Here is a 16,527-nt window from a genome sequence, read left to right as displayed (position 1 = left end):
AGTAATAATTGTGGAGTGATTTTAATCCAGTATGAATCTGCAGTGTGTGTAGTTTTACAGTCTGACTGTAATAATTGTGGAGTGATTTTAATCCAGTATGAATCTGCAGTGTGTAGTTTTACAGTCTGACGGTAATAATTGTGGAGTGATTTTAATCCAGTATGAATCTGCAGTGTGTGTAGTTTTTATAATCTGACAGTAATAATTGTGGAGTGATTTTAATCCAGTATGAATCTGCAGTGTGTGTAGTTTTACAGTCTGACTGTAATAATTGTGGAGTGATTTTAATCCAGTGTGAATCTGCAGTGTGTCTAGTTTCTAACAGTCTGACAGTAATAATTGTGGAGCGATTTTAATCCAGTCTGAATCTGCAGTGTGTGTAGTTTTTATAATCTGACAGTAATAATTGTGGAGCGATTTTAATCCAGTATGAATCTGCATATGGGTATGTAGTCTGACAGTGATAACTGTGCAGTGAGTGGTGTTCTGTAATTGGCTGAACCGGAGCTCCCTCAGTAACAGTCCTTTTCCAGTCCACCTCACACTAATGGAATAACAAAACCCGCCAATAGGCAAGGCCATGCGGCATGTTGTTATTGTTAGTAAGTGTGCTCTATGACGTAATATGAACCAGGCTACCCGTGGAAATGTTGAGAAATCCTGAAGAAACTTTATCCCGTACCATTCGGCCAATCAAATCGTTTACAAATGACATTGCAGAGCCACCCCTAATTAGTGAAACTAATCCAGCTCAAATAGTGCTTAAAAAGAGCTGCAACCTAGGAAAAAAACAACGATAAAAGGCTTCGCCAATAAGTTCTTTCAAGATACCAATACAGTGCACCAATCGCTGAAACGAGCAGTTACTCTTATTCCATCTGTGCTCTCAAACGTGGGAGACTTTCTGAGACTCTCGCGCCTGCTTGATGCTGTAGAGCCATTTGATGACGCGTGCGTTTCTCTCCACTGCCGATATCCCGTACGGCACTCTTTCGGCTGGGTCGTCCTCATCCTCCTCGTCGTCAGACAGGCCGTCTTCGTCGTTGCTGTGCCGTGAACGCTCACAGTCCGAGCTGATCATGCTAGCGCTGCGAAAGTTGAGTGAGACGATGTCGGAGTTTGCTCGAGCAAAGCTTTCCACTCCAACTCCCTCGAGCTCCTCGGGGTCCAGACCGCAGTAGTTGAAGAATCGCTCTACGTCAGCTCCAGCCCTAGCATAGCGGTCACTCAAGTCTGACTTTGAACGGTGCAAAGAGGGCCTGCGGGTCACCGAGGTACCTCCAACGTCCATCTCCAGCTCCATTTCTCCAGGCGTTCCTACCATGGGCTGGTGGTCCAGCAGGTTGTCGTAGGCTGCCAAAGCCTTGGCGCTTGGTTTTGGAGGCAGAGGAGGAGCAGAGCTGCTGCTGCTTCGGGCCGAAGAACGGAACGGCTTCCCGTTACACAGCCTCCGGATGTCCGAGGAGCTTTGTGAAGCGTGAATCTGTGACCTTTCGCCATGACCTTCTCCCCGATCCTCTAATAGCCGCCGACTCAGGTTCAGATTGCTGCCACCTCCTTGTGGACTTCTCCGACCTTGCATTACTGCTGAGGACGGCACTTTTAGCGACTCTGTGAACCCAGATTCTGAAGTTTCAGAAGAGCGGTGAGGTGCCCAGCTTCTGGCGCCAACTTTGGAGGCTTTGGCTGGACCTTCGGACGAGGAAGAGCTGTTGAGGATGTTCTTGAGGATCTCCAGATTGAGGTTTTCGCGCTTCGTTGTGGTAGCACATGTGTCAGATTTAGCGTTGTTGTTGGAGGCCTTTAGGGCTGAGGAGGCCCCGAAGCCACCACTTCTCTTCACCGGCACTGGACAGACGGGTGGTTTTGCCAAAACTTGAGGCTTTACAGGTTCCTGCTTGGCATTGATGACTTCTTGGCTCTTCACATACTTCGCCTTGTCGGCTTCTAGCCTCTCCACCGCGCTTAGCCGCTTCGGGTTGGGCTCGGTCTGCCGCCGGAAGTAGTCCGGACCTTTATTGAGGATGCGTAAAGGCACGGCTGAGGCAAAGCTGCCCCCGCCTCCTCCACCACCACACTGGCCAGCGGCCGGCTTGCTATCTGCCTGCAGCGTCTCGGTAGGCATTTCCGCTACGTCTGCTATGTCCGCTGGGCTCCCGGCGGCCGCCGTGGTGGATTCCGCTTTGGACTCTGGGCACTCGGGGCCAGCCCGGGGGCACACACATCCAGCCGGGTGAGCGGAGTGTGGATATTAGCGTCTCCACTGGCCGTCAGCAGCCCGGTTTCATTCTCAGCGCTCATTAATTAGCCTCCTGGCCTTCCCCCACACCTGCTCTGCTGCCCTTTGTAGGAAAATCCAGGGGTCAACAGCGTTGGAGCTTTCACAGCAGCCTGGAGGAGAGATGGAGAATTGTAGGACGATGGAGGGATGGAGAATTGTAGGACGATGGAGGGATGGAGAATTGTAGGACGATGGAGGGATGGAGGGAGGGGGACTTTCCTCGCTACTGCTTTGTTCCTGGCCAATTCGGAGGATCTGAAACACAAAAAGACCAACCGTGTTAAAGAGAGCAGGTGACATCACAGTCCTAGCAACAGCAGGAAGAGCTCAGAGAATGGTAAAGTAAACACAGGAGACCAGCAGCAGAAACAGATTCACACATTTGTTTTTAGACCTCATCACATGCACTGCGCTGTATCTATGAGACCAGCCTTCATTCATTTCTATTCAAAATGGCCATTAAGTACATGTTATTCATATCTCAGCAGATATGTCTAAGGAGATTAGACTTTTATTAGTTGGAAGTTGAGTTGAGACTCAGCGCTGTGGGTCTGAAAGGATGTCTAGCTGTCAAGAAGAACCTCACTGAGAAAAGGAGACGGACACACCAAACAAAGAAGCTGAACGATGGACTGACCACCCCAGAGTCCAGACCTCAACACCACTGAATGTGTTTGATTACTTCAGAAAACGATCAACCAGCTTCTACGACTGAACTTTGGAGGTGTGTCTGCAGATTCTTTAAGGAACTGAAAGTGAGTCTCCTGAAAAGAATGGAAGCTGGAATAAAGGGAAAGAGAGACTCACTGACACTGAAACAGCTGATATTTAGTTGCCGAGTTGTTCTGTCATTTCCTGTTAGGCTACGTTCACATTACAAGCCTCGTTGCTCAAATCCGATTTTTTGCTCAAATCCGATCTCTCTGACACGCTGGTTCACACTCGTTTAGGTAAGTGATTCAAATCTGTCATTAATGTGACGAACCGGCGTCCTGAAATGACCCTCATGAGCTCATCCTACTCAGTAACGTCACGTTAATGAATCACGTTCATCATCAGCACAAACTAACGAGCAGAACGAGCTTCGCTGAGAAGATCATTAACTCTGATCAGCTCTCAGCTTCATTATTAGAGCGAGACGAAGGAGAAAAAGGTGAGATGAGCTGCTTTTCCACCGTTTACAGGCTTTAACTTCTGTTCGGCGCTGCTGCCATGGTAACGCTGAATAATGGCGCAGTGGAAAAAAGCACATGAATTCCGATCTGAGCATCACATTAAGGTCGCCTGGCCACGAATCGGATATGTATCCGATCTAGGACCACATATGAAAGTGACTCAGGTCGGATTTGAAAAGATCTGATTTGCATCCACACAGCTCTGAAAACATCAGATCTGAGTCACATTAGGGCAAAAAATCAGATTCGTGCCACTTCAGCCTGGTAATGTGAACGTAGCCTTAGATATCTTGATTTTGTTGATCCTGAAACTGAAAAAACTTGTACTTAAAGGCCATTTTGACTAGAAACTAAATAAACGAAGGATGATCTCTTTTGCACAGTATAATATGTCGTTACCTATATGTAATATGTACAATAGGTAATATATTCAAGCACCTCTAAGTAATACAAATCTGTCCTATATATATATATATATATATATATATATATATATATATATATATATATATATATATATATATATATATATATATATATATATATGTATATATATATACACACACATACATACCTACACACACACACACACACACACATTACATGTTAATACATAGTTACATATACTTGCAGTTATATGTATAGAATCCTAAGTATTTGGACAGTGACAGCACAGTCATACTCCAGAACAATATATTTGAAATGAAACAGTGACTATAGGGTTAAAGTGCACAATGTTCAACTTTAATTTGGGGGCATTTTCCCCACCAAGTATTATCCACTGTGCCTCAAAGCATTTGGTTAGACTGGAGTCATTAAGACCCTTCTGTTCGCTTTAAGTCATCCTGCTGCTGCTGCCAGTTTGTATTGCTCTGCCTCTGATTGATTCATTCTGAGTTTTCAGCGTCGGTGGCTGCCACTGACGCTCTTTTATCCTCATGTCGAGAGAAAACAGCAACTGAGTCCAAATGAAAATGCCGACATCTAACTGTAGGCCACTGGTTTGCTCTAATATGCATGAATAAATGATGCGATGACATACACTGAGGGCAAACAAGCATTCAGGCGCTTCTGTATGTGTTATTTAATATACTTCCACTGCATATATCCACTCAAAATGAACACACAACTACTTTGTGCTTATAAAATATGAATAAAAAATGTATGTGTGTATTAAAATGTAGAAGCAAAAGATTTGTTTAAATAGGGAAAAAATATTCAGACACTATATTAAAACATACATGTTTGTGAAAGTCAAGTTCTGCATATTTATGCAACAAAAATGAAAATAATGCTCTTGTGCAAGTTGTGCCTGGTGTCAATACAAAAGATGTTGCCACTGGTTAGGAAGATTTCATACAAGTAGAAATCCTGGTGAAGACGAAGATGCTTCCTGAAACTTCTCGGCTAAAAATGAAGCACAGAGATGCGCCTCTGAAATTGACTTTTATTACTGGCTCTTCTGGAACATCAAACTCTGATCAGACAAAACAAAAAAGAACTGTTTGGCAAACATTCAGCTCATCATGTTTGGAGAAAGAAGGGTTGCGCATTTGATCACCAAGAACTCCACACACAGTGAAGCATGATGGTGGGAGCATCATGATATGGAGCTACTTCTCTGTAAATGCTACTGGAGCGTTACACACCATCGAAGGACACATGAGGAGAGATGGACCAGGACATATTAAAGAAGAGTTTGATCTAATCGGCTAAGAAACTGAACATGAAGGTTTCAACAAGACAACCACCCCAAACATACAGCCGATGGTTTGCTAAGAGGCACAAGCCAGAATTGAACCACAATCCTGAGAAAAGCTATTTACTACCTTCTTACGGCTGTAACTGCCAACAGCACTTTGTTTTTGTATTTGTCTGAATATTTCTTTAAATACTAATTCTTGTTTTTTAACATGTATCTTTGTTTATGCTAATGAACACACCCTTTTTTATTAGTATTTACTGTATACAGAAAAATTCTCCAATCTTGTTCATTTTCATTTTTCTACATAATTTGAACACAGTGGCTGTGTCACAGTGTGAAAACTCCAAGATAAATAGAGCAATAAAAATGTTCCAAAATCACTTATGATAAAATCTCTTCATGTTAACTTTTATTAAAAGCAAAGTTTTTTTTTCCCTCTCCTGTAAAGTTTCTATGTGCATTAATATGAAGTAGATATGGATGATTCTGCTGACCTGGTCCAAAGTCAAAGTTGAAAACACATTTGGGATTTTAACTGATTTTGGACTTCAGACTAAAATCCTTTTGCTCTGAGTGACTCTAAACCTTAATTATGATTATTTTATCAAAACTAAAGACTGAACATTCCATTTTGTCACCACCAAAACAATCATAACTCTACCCAAACTGTACCAAATGTTTCAGTAGTGACTGTTTCGGTGACAATTTTAGCTCATTTTGAGCTCAAAAACGCAGACAGTAAACCAGCAAACACAGCTCTGAACAGCTGTTCACACAGAAAATCATCATATTTTACATTAAAACACTAAAAAGTGCTGAACTGCAGAAAATATGGCGATTCTTAATGTTCCACACTGATTTTCAGACTTTGGGACACATTTACTTCAAAACAATGGGATCTAACTGCTCACCATGTGGCCATGAGGGACAGGGCATGCAGCCTCACTTCCTGCTCTAAAATGCAGGGGCGTGGCTAAAATAAGGCTCCCCACAGACCAAAACTCTGTGTTTCGGTAGTGACATGAAAACGTGGGTCAGCATTTTTTGAATAAAATTTTTAATTTAAAAAAATGAGCTCATGACAAATCAAAATATTTCAACTTGATTAAGAAATCAAAACAATCTTTATAAAGCACTGAAGAAAATGTAAAAATAATGTAAGCATTATTTTGACAAGTGTAATTTTAGGGGTTAGGATTTGAGGACAGACTCCTCCCATTAGAAAACACCCTATAAATTTATTACAGTCTCTATTAATGTGTTAAGTTTAAATCGTTTAGAACATGATCCTCCTTAAATATCTAAGCTCTGAATACTTTGTTGAGTTTTTTATTGTAGGATCTCAGTTTGAACTCACACAGCCAACGGTTCTTGTTACAGTGGAGGTTCTCGAGGGGATCTGGAGCTCCACCAAGCTGCTGCTGTTGTTAGTTTGCTGCTTGTTGATTTATCCATAGTTCTCTTGTGTCTGTCCAGCTGAGTCTGCGGAAGGAGCTGAAGGTTTCACTTTAAAAGACATTTATTTGACCGAGAGCGCTACAATCACAGAGTCTATCAGAGTGACATACAGCGCTGCAGCTGGATTTCAGCCTGCAGTACTGCAGATGGGTGGAACTGACAAAATGCACCAACAATGTTAAAAGTATTAGCAGCAGTAATAACTGATCTATTTATACACCAATCAGGCAGAACATTCTGACCACCTCCTTGTTTCTACACTCATTGTCCATTTTATCAGCTCCACTTACTATATAGGTGCACTTTGTAGTTCTACAGTTACAGACTGTAGTCCATCTGTTTCTCTGATACTTTGTTAGCCCCCTTTTACCCTGTTCTTCAGTGGTCAGGACCCCCATGGACCCTCACAGAGCAGGTACTATTTGGGTGGTGGGTCATTCTCAGCCCTGCAGTAACACTGACATGGTGGTGGTGTGTTAGTGTGTGTTGCGCTGGTGTGAGTGGATCAGACACAGCAGTTTTTTTTTTTGAGTTGCAATTTTTTCATAAGCACAAATAGTCACACTTCAAATGTTCTCCAGTAAGTATAGCATTATGGATGGGACAAAATCTCCATTTTTAACATTTTTTTGATATAATCTGGAAACTCCAGTTGTCATTTACACTCTGTGATGAATGGACCAATAAAATGCTCCAAAATGCCTTAGAATAAATCATTTCTCCATTAACTTCGATCAAAAGTGAAGGATGTGTATTATTATGATTATCATCATCATCATCACTGTTATTTTTCTCCCGCAAAAAAGAAAGAATCAGCCCATCATCATTTGTGGGAGCTGACGCAGTGGGCGTACGCTGTGCACTCAGAGTAAAGACAATGCACTCCAAAAACAAGGAGGCTCACACGACCATCATGCCAAAAAAGAGAAGAGAAAAAAAAAGAGAGAATGCTGAGTCAGCAGTATTTCCACTCCTCACTGCAGTCAGACACAGGCATGCAGAAATATAAATGGCAGCAGCACGTCCCTGCCAGAACGCCCCGAGGCTGTTTGTAGGCGACATGGGGGGGGTGGGGGGGGAGCAGGGGAGGAACAATAAATAGTGGAAAAAATGTGCAGCCGTCATAAACAAAATTACAGCTCCAGTAGGACAGCAGCGTCTGCAGCCCCGCGGAAAAGCTGGAAATTGCCATGACAAAGCAGTTTTATGGCACACGAGTCTATGAAGTTCTCAGTCATGAGGCCAGAAAAAAAAAAAAACATAAAAACCATCAACACAGTCATCAGAGCAGCAGCCAGACTCTGAGACGGAGCAGGTTTACGTTTCTCTGAGCATTTTATCACCTGGATTCACTCCAGCTGCTCTTTCTTTTCCCTTTACTTTCACAACAACAGAGCTGCAGCACTCGAGCCCTTATAAACACTGTAAGAGGGAACATCTCACTCATTCATGAGCTCACAGCAGCCACGTTTACATGCAGCCTGATAATCCGTTAACAATCCGATTAATAGCTCAATCGGAATAGAACACGTCCATGTAAACACCTCAATCGGAATAGTCTAGTCCGATTGAGGCCATTCGGAATACAGTCTCTATCCGATTGAACGAGGTGAGTAATCCTGTAAATAATCGGTTAAATAGAAGAATAATATCCGTGTAGACGCCTGTATCTGATTACATTCCCTATCAGAAAGTTTAAGTCCGTTCTGATCATGTTCGTCGCGTCATAGTGAAAGTTTATACTGTTCAACATGGCGGAGCAGAAACTGGTCTGCAGAGGAGACGAAGTTTATGCTCTGGTCTTTAAAAGACGGCGGTGGGACGGACGTCCAGCTTATGTGTCTCAGAACACGACGTCTTCCTCTCGGCCTTCTTTAATAAGGACATGTGAAGGACGTTTTCCTGAGTCTGACATCATTTTAAAGCAGTTAAAAACACAAGCACTGCTCACTGCTGCTCACCTCACTCTGACTGGTTGTCATGGTAACGGTTACACTAGTGGTTCTCTACACGTGCGTCATTCTGGATAGTGAGCACGTAAACAGAGATTTTCTATCAGATTGTTGAGTAGAGTGAGAATAAACACCTCAGTCTTAATCTATAATCGGAATGTATTTAATCAGATTAATAAAAATCTTTGCATGTAAACACAGAGTAACAGTGATGCTGCTGAAGGAATGATTTGGCAAAAAAAAAAAAAAATTAAAGGGCCAATATCCTACGTTTTTCTACATCTGTTCTGATTGGCTGCCACCACCTGTCAAAAACAATCTGGGCTGAAACACTCCTTGCAGCTTCAGCGTGAATGGGCGGAGCTAAACTGCTGTAAGCTGAATATGGGGATAAATATCAATGTGTTGTTTTTGTGACATCACAAAAAAAATTCTAAACAAGCTTGGTTTCCATATATGAACTGCATGAACTGAGGAGAGAACGGTGTGTTTCGAAACTTTAACAGCACAGGGATGCACTGACAGTGTGGGCTGGTATTGCTAATATTATTCATGCACGTACAGTCGTATGCAAAAGTTTGCGCGCCCCTGGTCAAATGACGTTTTGTTGATTTTCTAAGTGCAAATAAGTTAATATTATAGAAAAAACATAACATTTATTCCTGTGGGGTTACAAATGTGGTAAAACGAATAAAAGGCAGATATTTTAGCGCAGTAACACGATGTCATAGTGAAATCAAGGAGTTTAAAGGAATAATATACAAGCACTGTTTAAAGGGGACCTATTATGCTTTTCTGGTTTTTCCCTTTCCTTTACTGTGTTGTAGCTTTTTGTGCATGTAAACGTTCTGCAGAGTCCCAAAGCTCACAGTTCCCTCCAGAGGGAGAAACTCTTTCCTACAGAAACCTCTTTTCTCAGCTGCCTAAAACGCCTTGTGGGAATTCCAGCCCTTTTCCTTTGTTACAGGATGACATCATCTCGTAACACAGTCCTTACTGCCCGCCTAACGGCGAGCTCGGCACACCCTCACACAGCGCACAGCAGCTACTGGAGGAGGAAGTGTGTGCTCAGTGCTGTGAGCGTCTTCTCCACACAGCTACCGGACATTCAGGATCCACTCTGGATCAAACTGATCCAGCAGAACCGACGCCGCTGGAGAAACAGCCACAGCTGAGTTTACAGCTGCTCAGGAGAGAAGGGTCTGTCTGCAGACTGCAGGACAGGGGCGGGACATGGAGGGGCGGAGCACACTGGGCTCATCAGGAGGCGGAGCTTAAAGACGCAGGAGCTCTAACAGAGTGTTTCAGACAGAGGGTGAAGAGAGATGAACAATATGAGAAAATTACTGTGTTTTTGGAACATTGAAGCATGTAAATCTATTCTAGTAGACCAAAAATAAAATTAGAAACATTGAAAATGAGCACAATGGGTCACACCATTCACTCTAACTAAACAGCTGGCTTAAAAATGACTGTTTCTGTGATGTCATGAAAACCAACAGTAGTTTAGCCCCGCCCACTTACATCGAAGTTATAAAGCGTGCTTCATCTCTGAGTGCTTTTGGAATGAGGTGCAGTCAATCAGAACAGATCTCATTTACATATATCAGTCTTAAAGGCCTGTTTAATTGTAAGGGATGCAGAGAGGACAGAAAACGATCATGTAGAAATAAGTGACTTTTTTTGGGACATAAAACCAAAATACAAGAAAACTGTAGATGTGGACCCTTTAAAAGAGTCTGTTTCGTGTGTTGACAGTTTTATCAATGTGCTGAATGTGCTACTTTGTGCTCTTCAGCATCCAGAGCATCGGAATGGTGGCCTTTATGAGGTAATATTGGGTTAATTATTGCTTTTACTTGACCAGCAACAGAGCCGCCCAATAAACTCAAGCATTTCAAACGACGCAGGGTCCTACAGGCCATAATGAAAGACTGCGGAGATGAATGACACTGCTGTTTTGGATAAAGATGGACACAGTTATGCAATTTTCACAAATAACTGAACCGCAAGGAAGACAAGAGAAGAGTAAAAGTGACTCCTTATCAGTGACTGTCCTCTGTTATTAGTGTTGGAGTTAGAAGGCTGTAATTGAGGCTCTAAACAGACACATGTGCTATGAGCTATTGATCAAATCTAATTAGAAAGCAGAGAGGGGTCTAAAACCCGACTATCATAAGCTCTCCAAAAACTCCCCCACAAAATCCGGCCTGGCTCTAATCCTCCCCGAAGCCTGGCCTGCACTCCTCCACCCCCCCCCCGAAAAACATGCAGAACTGACCCAGCCAGAACCCCTCGGCTCATCTCATCTCCATCCAAGGCTGAAATAAACCCTCACAGCCAAAAACAATCCCCCACAGGCATCTCGGCTACACACGCGCACCACTCACCCTTATCAGCCCCGAGCAAAACAACACCTTACCTCACCGCGGATCTGCGCCACCGCTGCTAATGCTAATCTCTGCTGTCATTAGAACTCAAACTCCCCAAACCTTAACCTTAGTAAAGGGCAGTTCCACCACATTTTCAGAATTTTCTGCATAATCCAGTGGTTAAGACGTAAACAGAGTCATTCAGAGTGGTTTGGTGTGAAACGCTCTGTTCTAGAGAAACTTACAGAGTCAGAACTGTTCACAGTGGTGGTGATAGGAACCAGACGTCCACCTCTAAAAGCTCCCTCACAGAAAGTTACTACATGACATGGTTATGAATTCACTGCCTGATGACTGAGACACTGTTTTATGAAAGTTTTGAAAAGAATTTGGCCTAAAATCAATTTTTAATCCATTCATGGTGAAGGGATACATGCAGGATGTTATCAGACAAAAAACTTATCCTTTTCAGATTAGCCACTATTTTCCCATCATCAACATTCCATATAAACTCAGAAGACTCGTGTAGGTTCACTGGTGGTTCTGGATAGTAAATAAAATGTCTATATCTGTGTTGTAGTCATGGCAACCCCTGGTTCCTATCACCACCACTGTAAAGAGATCTGAACCATTTCACACCAAACCACTCTGAATCTCTCTGAGAATTAAAATCACTGTATTCATAGTTTTTGATTGTGCTTTTTTGTCTATTCTAACTTATAAAACCTCAGAAACACTGAATATTGTGATACTGTAAGGAACAGGTCTTGTATCTTGATATATTTTTGCCATATTTGGTCCCATTTTTTGTGCCCTACATATATGCACTGTTTGAAGCACGTGTGATGATTTGGACATGCAGTTAGCATCACGCTAATTGGTGTACACTCTTAAAAAAGGATGCGGTTTTTAGTAAAGAAAACTGTTCTATATGGAACAAGTAAACACTCAAAGAAGTCTTTCCATGATTAAAGGGCTCTTTGTATCTTGAAAGCGTTCCTCAGACTGATGGAGAAGGTGCTGTATATGGTTATGCATAGAGCCTTTTAGAAAATGGTTCTATGTAGCACCAGAAAGGTTCTCCTATGGCTCCTAATGTCAAGCATGTAACAATAGAATAACTCTTTTTGGAGCTACTCGGAACCATTTTCAAAACGGTTCTATATACTGAGTGTAAAGAAGTTAAACATCCTCTACAGAGACACACTTCTGCAGAGTTTAGTGCACAATTACTGTTTATTTGCTGAATTTAGCATAAAATGTATTGTGTGGCCTGTGCAAAAGTTTTGGCACCCTTTATAATTTATATTTTTTTTCCCTTCCCTTATTTTAAACTCAGAAAAAAAAGAATAGAAAACAGAAAATTTGCCACATCACATAGGTTTGTTTCTTGTAAAGAATGTATTCACTTATTTTCACATAGAAAATCAACAGAGACAAGCTTGCAACTGTGCATTCATCTCAGCCTGCACTGGACTGGCGACCTGTCCAGGGTGTTTTCTGCCTTTGCCCAGTGACCACTGGGATAGGCTTCAGCACCCACTGTGACCCAGGAGGATCAGCAGCTTAGATAAAGTGTGTGTGTGTGTGTGTGTGTGTGTGTGTGTGTACACATCCATCTCTCATTTAAGTATGAATATGCACCACATCAGCCGACTGACTAACAATGTGATGCAATTCATTCCAGTCTAGAATCTGTGGCTGAAACTTTTTTCCCCTTTCCAAGTCCAGAACACATGACGATCATGTGACTGGGTTGATCTTAGCAGTGTACGGTGAAGCCAAGCAGAAGAGCAGTTGCGCTGCCAGCGTATGACGAGCGTCTAAGAAATAACAAAAGGGCAATTTTGCGCTCTCAGCCATGAATTGTATTATTCCAGGCTACATCCTCTGCTTTGTGACAGCGAGCTCTTCCAGATAATATTCAGCTCCAGAACCCCAGTGCGGTGTATCGCTTTACCGCATTGTCTCAAAACAAAGCCAGGATTGGATTGCAGCTAAAATCCTTTTATCATATTTGACCAAACACTCACCCTCTAATAAGGTTTCTCACAGCTAAAAGCTACAGCGTCTCTGCTTCTGCTCTTCAGACTGGCCTGAAATACGCTGACCTTTGTACACCAACAGCGAGCCGTTCACATTCACTTCCTTTATTAAATACAACAGACATTACAATTCATGTGTGGAATTACTTGTCAAAACACGCTATGCTGGGAAAGACTGTTATAACTCAACAGGCTGTAGTTCAGCGCTGTGAGCAGGACTGAGAATAACAGCAAGGGCAACTAAAAATAGGCTGATATAGGTTGAGAAAAACTCCAGCAGCACTGCTGTGTCTGATCCACTCAGACCAGCGCAACACACACTAACACACCACCACCACGTCAGTGTTACTGCAGTGCTGAGAATGATCCACCACCCAAATAGTACCTGCTCTGTGAGGGTCCATGGGGGTCCTGACCACTGAAGAACAGGGTAAAAGGGGGCTAACAAAGTATCAGAGAAACAGATGGACTACAGTCTGTAACTGTAGAACTACAAAGTGCACCTATATAGTAAGTGGAGCTGATAAAACAGACAATGAGTGTAGAAACAAGGAGGTGGTCATAATGTTATGCCTGATCGGTGTATTCATAAGCTTTCATACCGTTTCAGTGAATTTGTGTTTCTCTGTATTTATTCTAGGGTGGTATAATGTTTCAGGCTAACTGCCCAGATAAATAAATTTCTCTTTTAAAAGTACGGCACTTATCACGTCACAGTGATACAGGACCTAGCTTATGTTTCTTAATCCAAACGTCTGGTGCCTCCACTACGCAGTGCACAGACAGCAAGGAGACAGCTCTCACAAAAAAAGACAAAAACGTCTGAAGGAATAACAAAAAAAGAACTTCCCACCATCCACTAAACCTGATCAGAATTTCCAGTCAGAGACGTATTAGTCTCATGTGAACGCTGTGCTCTTACATTTCTATTCGCAGTTCTGGAAACAGTGAGGTTTAAACTCAGCCTCCTGCGTGACCTCACATCACTCCCGTTCCGCTCGCACACAGTCCGCTCTGTGCTCGGCATGAACGCTTTTATTTTCAAGAGACATGTCTCCGTCACAGCCTCAGGTCAGAACAAATCCGCTAAAGAGCTCCTCTGACGTCCAGACCCAAAACTGGAACATACTGTCCTCATCATGCTGTTTGCGAGCCAGCCGGCGAGTTAGCTTAGCCGCCGAAAGACTTTATTCTAGAGAATCTTCAGGAAAAAAAAAGAAAAGACGTTCCTTTAAAACCACATGTGGGACACCAAGCTGTGGTTCTGAAGATACTACAACACCATCTCTGCCAGGACTGCATGATAAATCAGAATTTTATCATTACTGCGATAAGAGTTTCCACAGTAAACAAGGTAGATCTGTGATGACAAAACCGATGTTATGTACTTTATTGGTCCTACAAGGGAAATTTGTCATTTTGCTGCCTAACTATACCCAACTGGGAGCAGCACAGCATCGCCAGCAGAGCAGCGCCACCTGGAGCAGTGGGGGGTTAAGTGCATTGCCTAGGCATAACTTCTTGTGCCCTTAATCAGTCATGGGATTTGAACACGCAACCTTCCAGCTGATGGCTAACTATTCCTACCACCTAATCTAATGACCTCAAACATGTATAGACTCCATTTCACTGCCAGCATAAACTATTAGAGGCCTAATGAGAGCCTCTCCGTGCTGGGATTGAATCCGGCTCTCCTTCGATGAGAAACTTAACCATTAGGCTACACAGCCAGTTACAAATCACACACAAACTCCTCCGTCCTGAACTACAAGCCTGTAAAAACACATCAAACGTTAGGATTGCTCTCACACCCACACCCAGTACTGTGTTTTAAGTGTGCACTTCGGTCATGACTGTCACAACGAACATATTTGATAACTAAACAAAAACAAAAACACAAATATGTATTTGTTCCTGCGCGCCTATTTAAAAATAAATGTATATTTATTAGTGATTGTGCATTGCAAAGCAATTAATCATTAGCCACGTTAGCACTTTGGCTGAAGCATTACTTTAAAGCCATCCTGTGGGTTCAGAGATAGTCGTACCACTTAAAGCTGTTAGCAACAAAGCTAACAACATCTATGACATCTACCAGCAGGCAGTGATCTAAACTGCTGCTTTTGAACGCCAGACGTTTAGCCCACATTAGCACATTTAGCTAGCTTCAGCAATAAAGCCTGGGGTGCTAATCTGTTCTTCTTCTGAAATATGGTTAAATCCCTTAATGTTCCTGTTTATTATACACTTTAGCCGTGTAACGCAGTAGCAGTCTCCTGATTAGAGATATGATTCCAGATTAATGTTATGCAACAGTAAATCTTTTTTAAAAGCAATTTATTTATAGCTGAGAGGGCCGTGAGGTGGATCTGATGCGCTTCTCCGTCTGCTTTGTTTCGTTTCAGGCCTTTTGTGAAAGTCACGTATCTTGCGCTGTATTGTCGAGGGTGCTGTCGTAATCAGTTCCATCGAGCTAAATTGATGAATTAATCACTGCAGGCAGTGTTAATCTGTATAGAGAGTCTCTTTAATTCAGGCTGATGTTCCTAGAGAGCACGCCGTGACCCAGTTTCAGAGTGAGCCGAGTTTCATCACTCAAATCTCGCTCATCTACTTGTTTGCGCAGCTGCATTTTTCCATCTTTCTCACCAAACCGAAGAAAAATATACAGAATTCACCAAAAGCATGAGCCACAGCAAACAAGGATGCATACAGTTCACAAGGCAACACGTGGTTTTTGCACCACAACAGACCTCAGAAGTCGTGCATCATACCCTTATAAGGATCTCCAGGCCTAAACTGTTTGTCTCTATGGGAAAAATGAATGGTGTTGTGGAAAATTGCTGCTGTTGTGTCCTGTGGCAAACCAAAATAATCCAAAGCTGATCCGTGTACATTTCCCTCCCGAGGGTCACTGGATCCTCTGAATTACAGGGTCGAAATATGAATATTGCATCATACAGGCTAACAAGCTAACATTCCCGAGCACTGAAATGACATCACATGAAAGTACGTCTACTTTTAAACTTTAAACACTGTTAAATACCAACACCAGCTTCTCCAACTGCAGCCTAAAACTGCCAAAGCCACTAAACTACCACACAGGACGAAGACTGCTAGGGTATTTTGGTGAGGTCAGTCTTATGATGTCAGTTCAGGACGTAGCAGTATTAGCTTGCATGTAGTCCTGTAGTCTGTTTCTCTGCATACTTTGTTACCCTTTTTACCCTGTTCTTCAGTGGTCAGGACCCCCATGGACCCTCACAGAGCAGGTACTATTTGGGTGGTGGATTATTCTCAGCACTGCAGTAACACTGACATAGTGGTGGTGTGTTAGTGTGTGTTGTGCTGGTCTGAGTAGATCAGACCCAGCAGTGCTGCTGGAGTTTTTAAACCAGTGTCACTGCTGGACTGAGAATAGTCCACCAACCAAAATTATCCAGCCAACAGCGTCCTGTGGGCAGCGTCCTGTGACTCACTGATGATGGACAAGAGGATGACCAACACAAACTGTGCAGCAGCAGATGAGCTATCGTCTC

General features: G+C 42.8%; 1 protein-coding gene and 1 long non-coding RNA gene across 2 annotated transcripts in view; both read right to left on the bottom strand.

Annotated features, from left to right (window-relative positions):
- Positions 1–354: 354 nt before the first annotated feature.
- On the bottom strand, positions 355–2,424 carry fam110b (family with sequence similarity 110 member B). The gene has a single exon (XM_036565379.1). It carries the CDS (start codon positions 2,123–2,125, stop codon positions 887–889), a length of 1,239 nt encoding a protein of 412 aa, XP_036421272.1. The 5' UTR covers positions 2,126–2,424; the 3' UTR covers positions 355–886.
- A 24-nt stretch (positions 2,425–2,448) lies between these two features.
- The window catches only part of LOC118804747, a 77,335-nt gene continuing 63,256 nt past the window's right edge, over positions 2,449–16,527 (bottom strand). Inside the window, exon 3 of the long non-coding RNA XR_005007015.1 lies at positions 2,449–2,536. This is a non-coding gene — a long non-coding RNA (uncharacterized LOC118804747). The remainder of the gene's footprint in view (positions 2,537–16,527) is intronic.

Source organism: Colossoma macropomum, unplaced genomic scaffold (genome assembly GCF_904425465.1).
Source record: "Colossoma macropomum unplaced genomic scaffold, Colossoma_macropomum, whole genome shotgun sequence".
NCBI lineage: Eukaryota > Metazoa > Chordata > Actinopteri > Characiformes > Serrasalmidae > Colossoma > Colossoma macropomum.
This window is presented reverse-complemented; position numbering and strand designations above follow the sequence as displayed.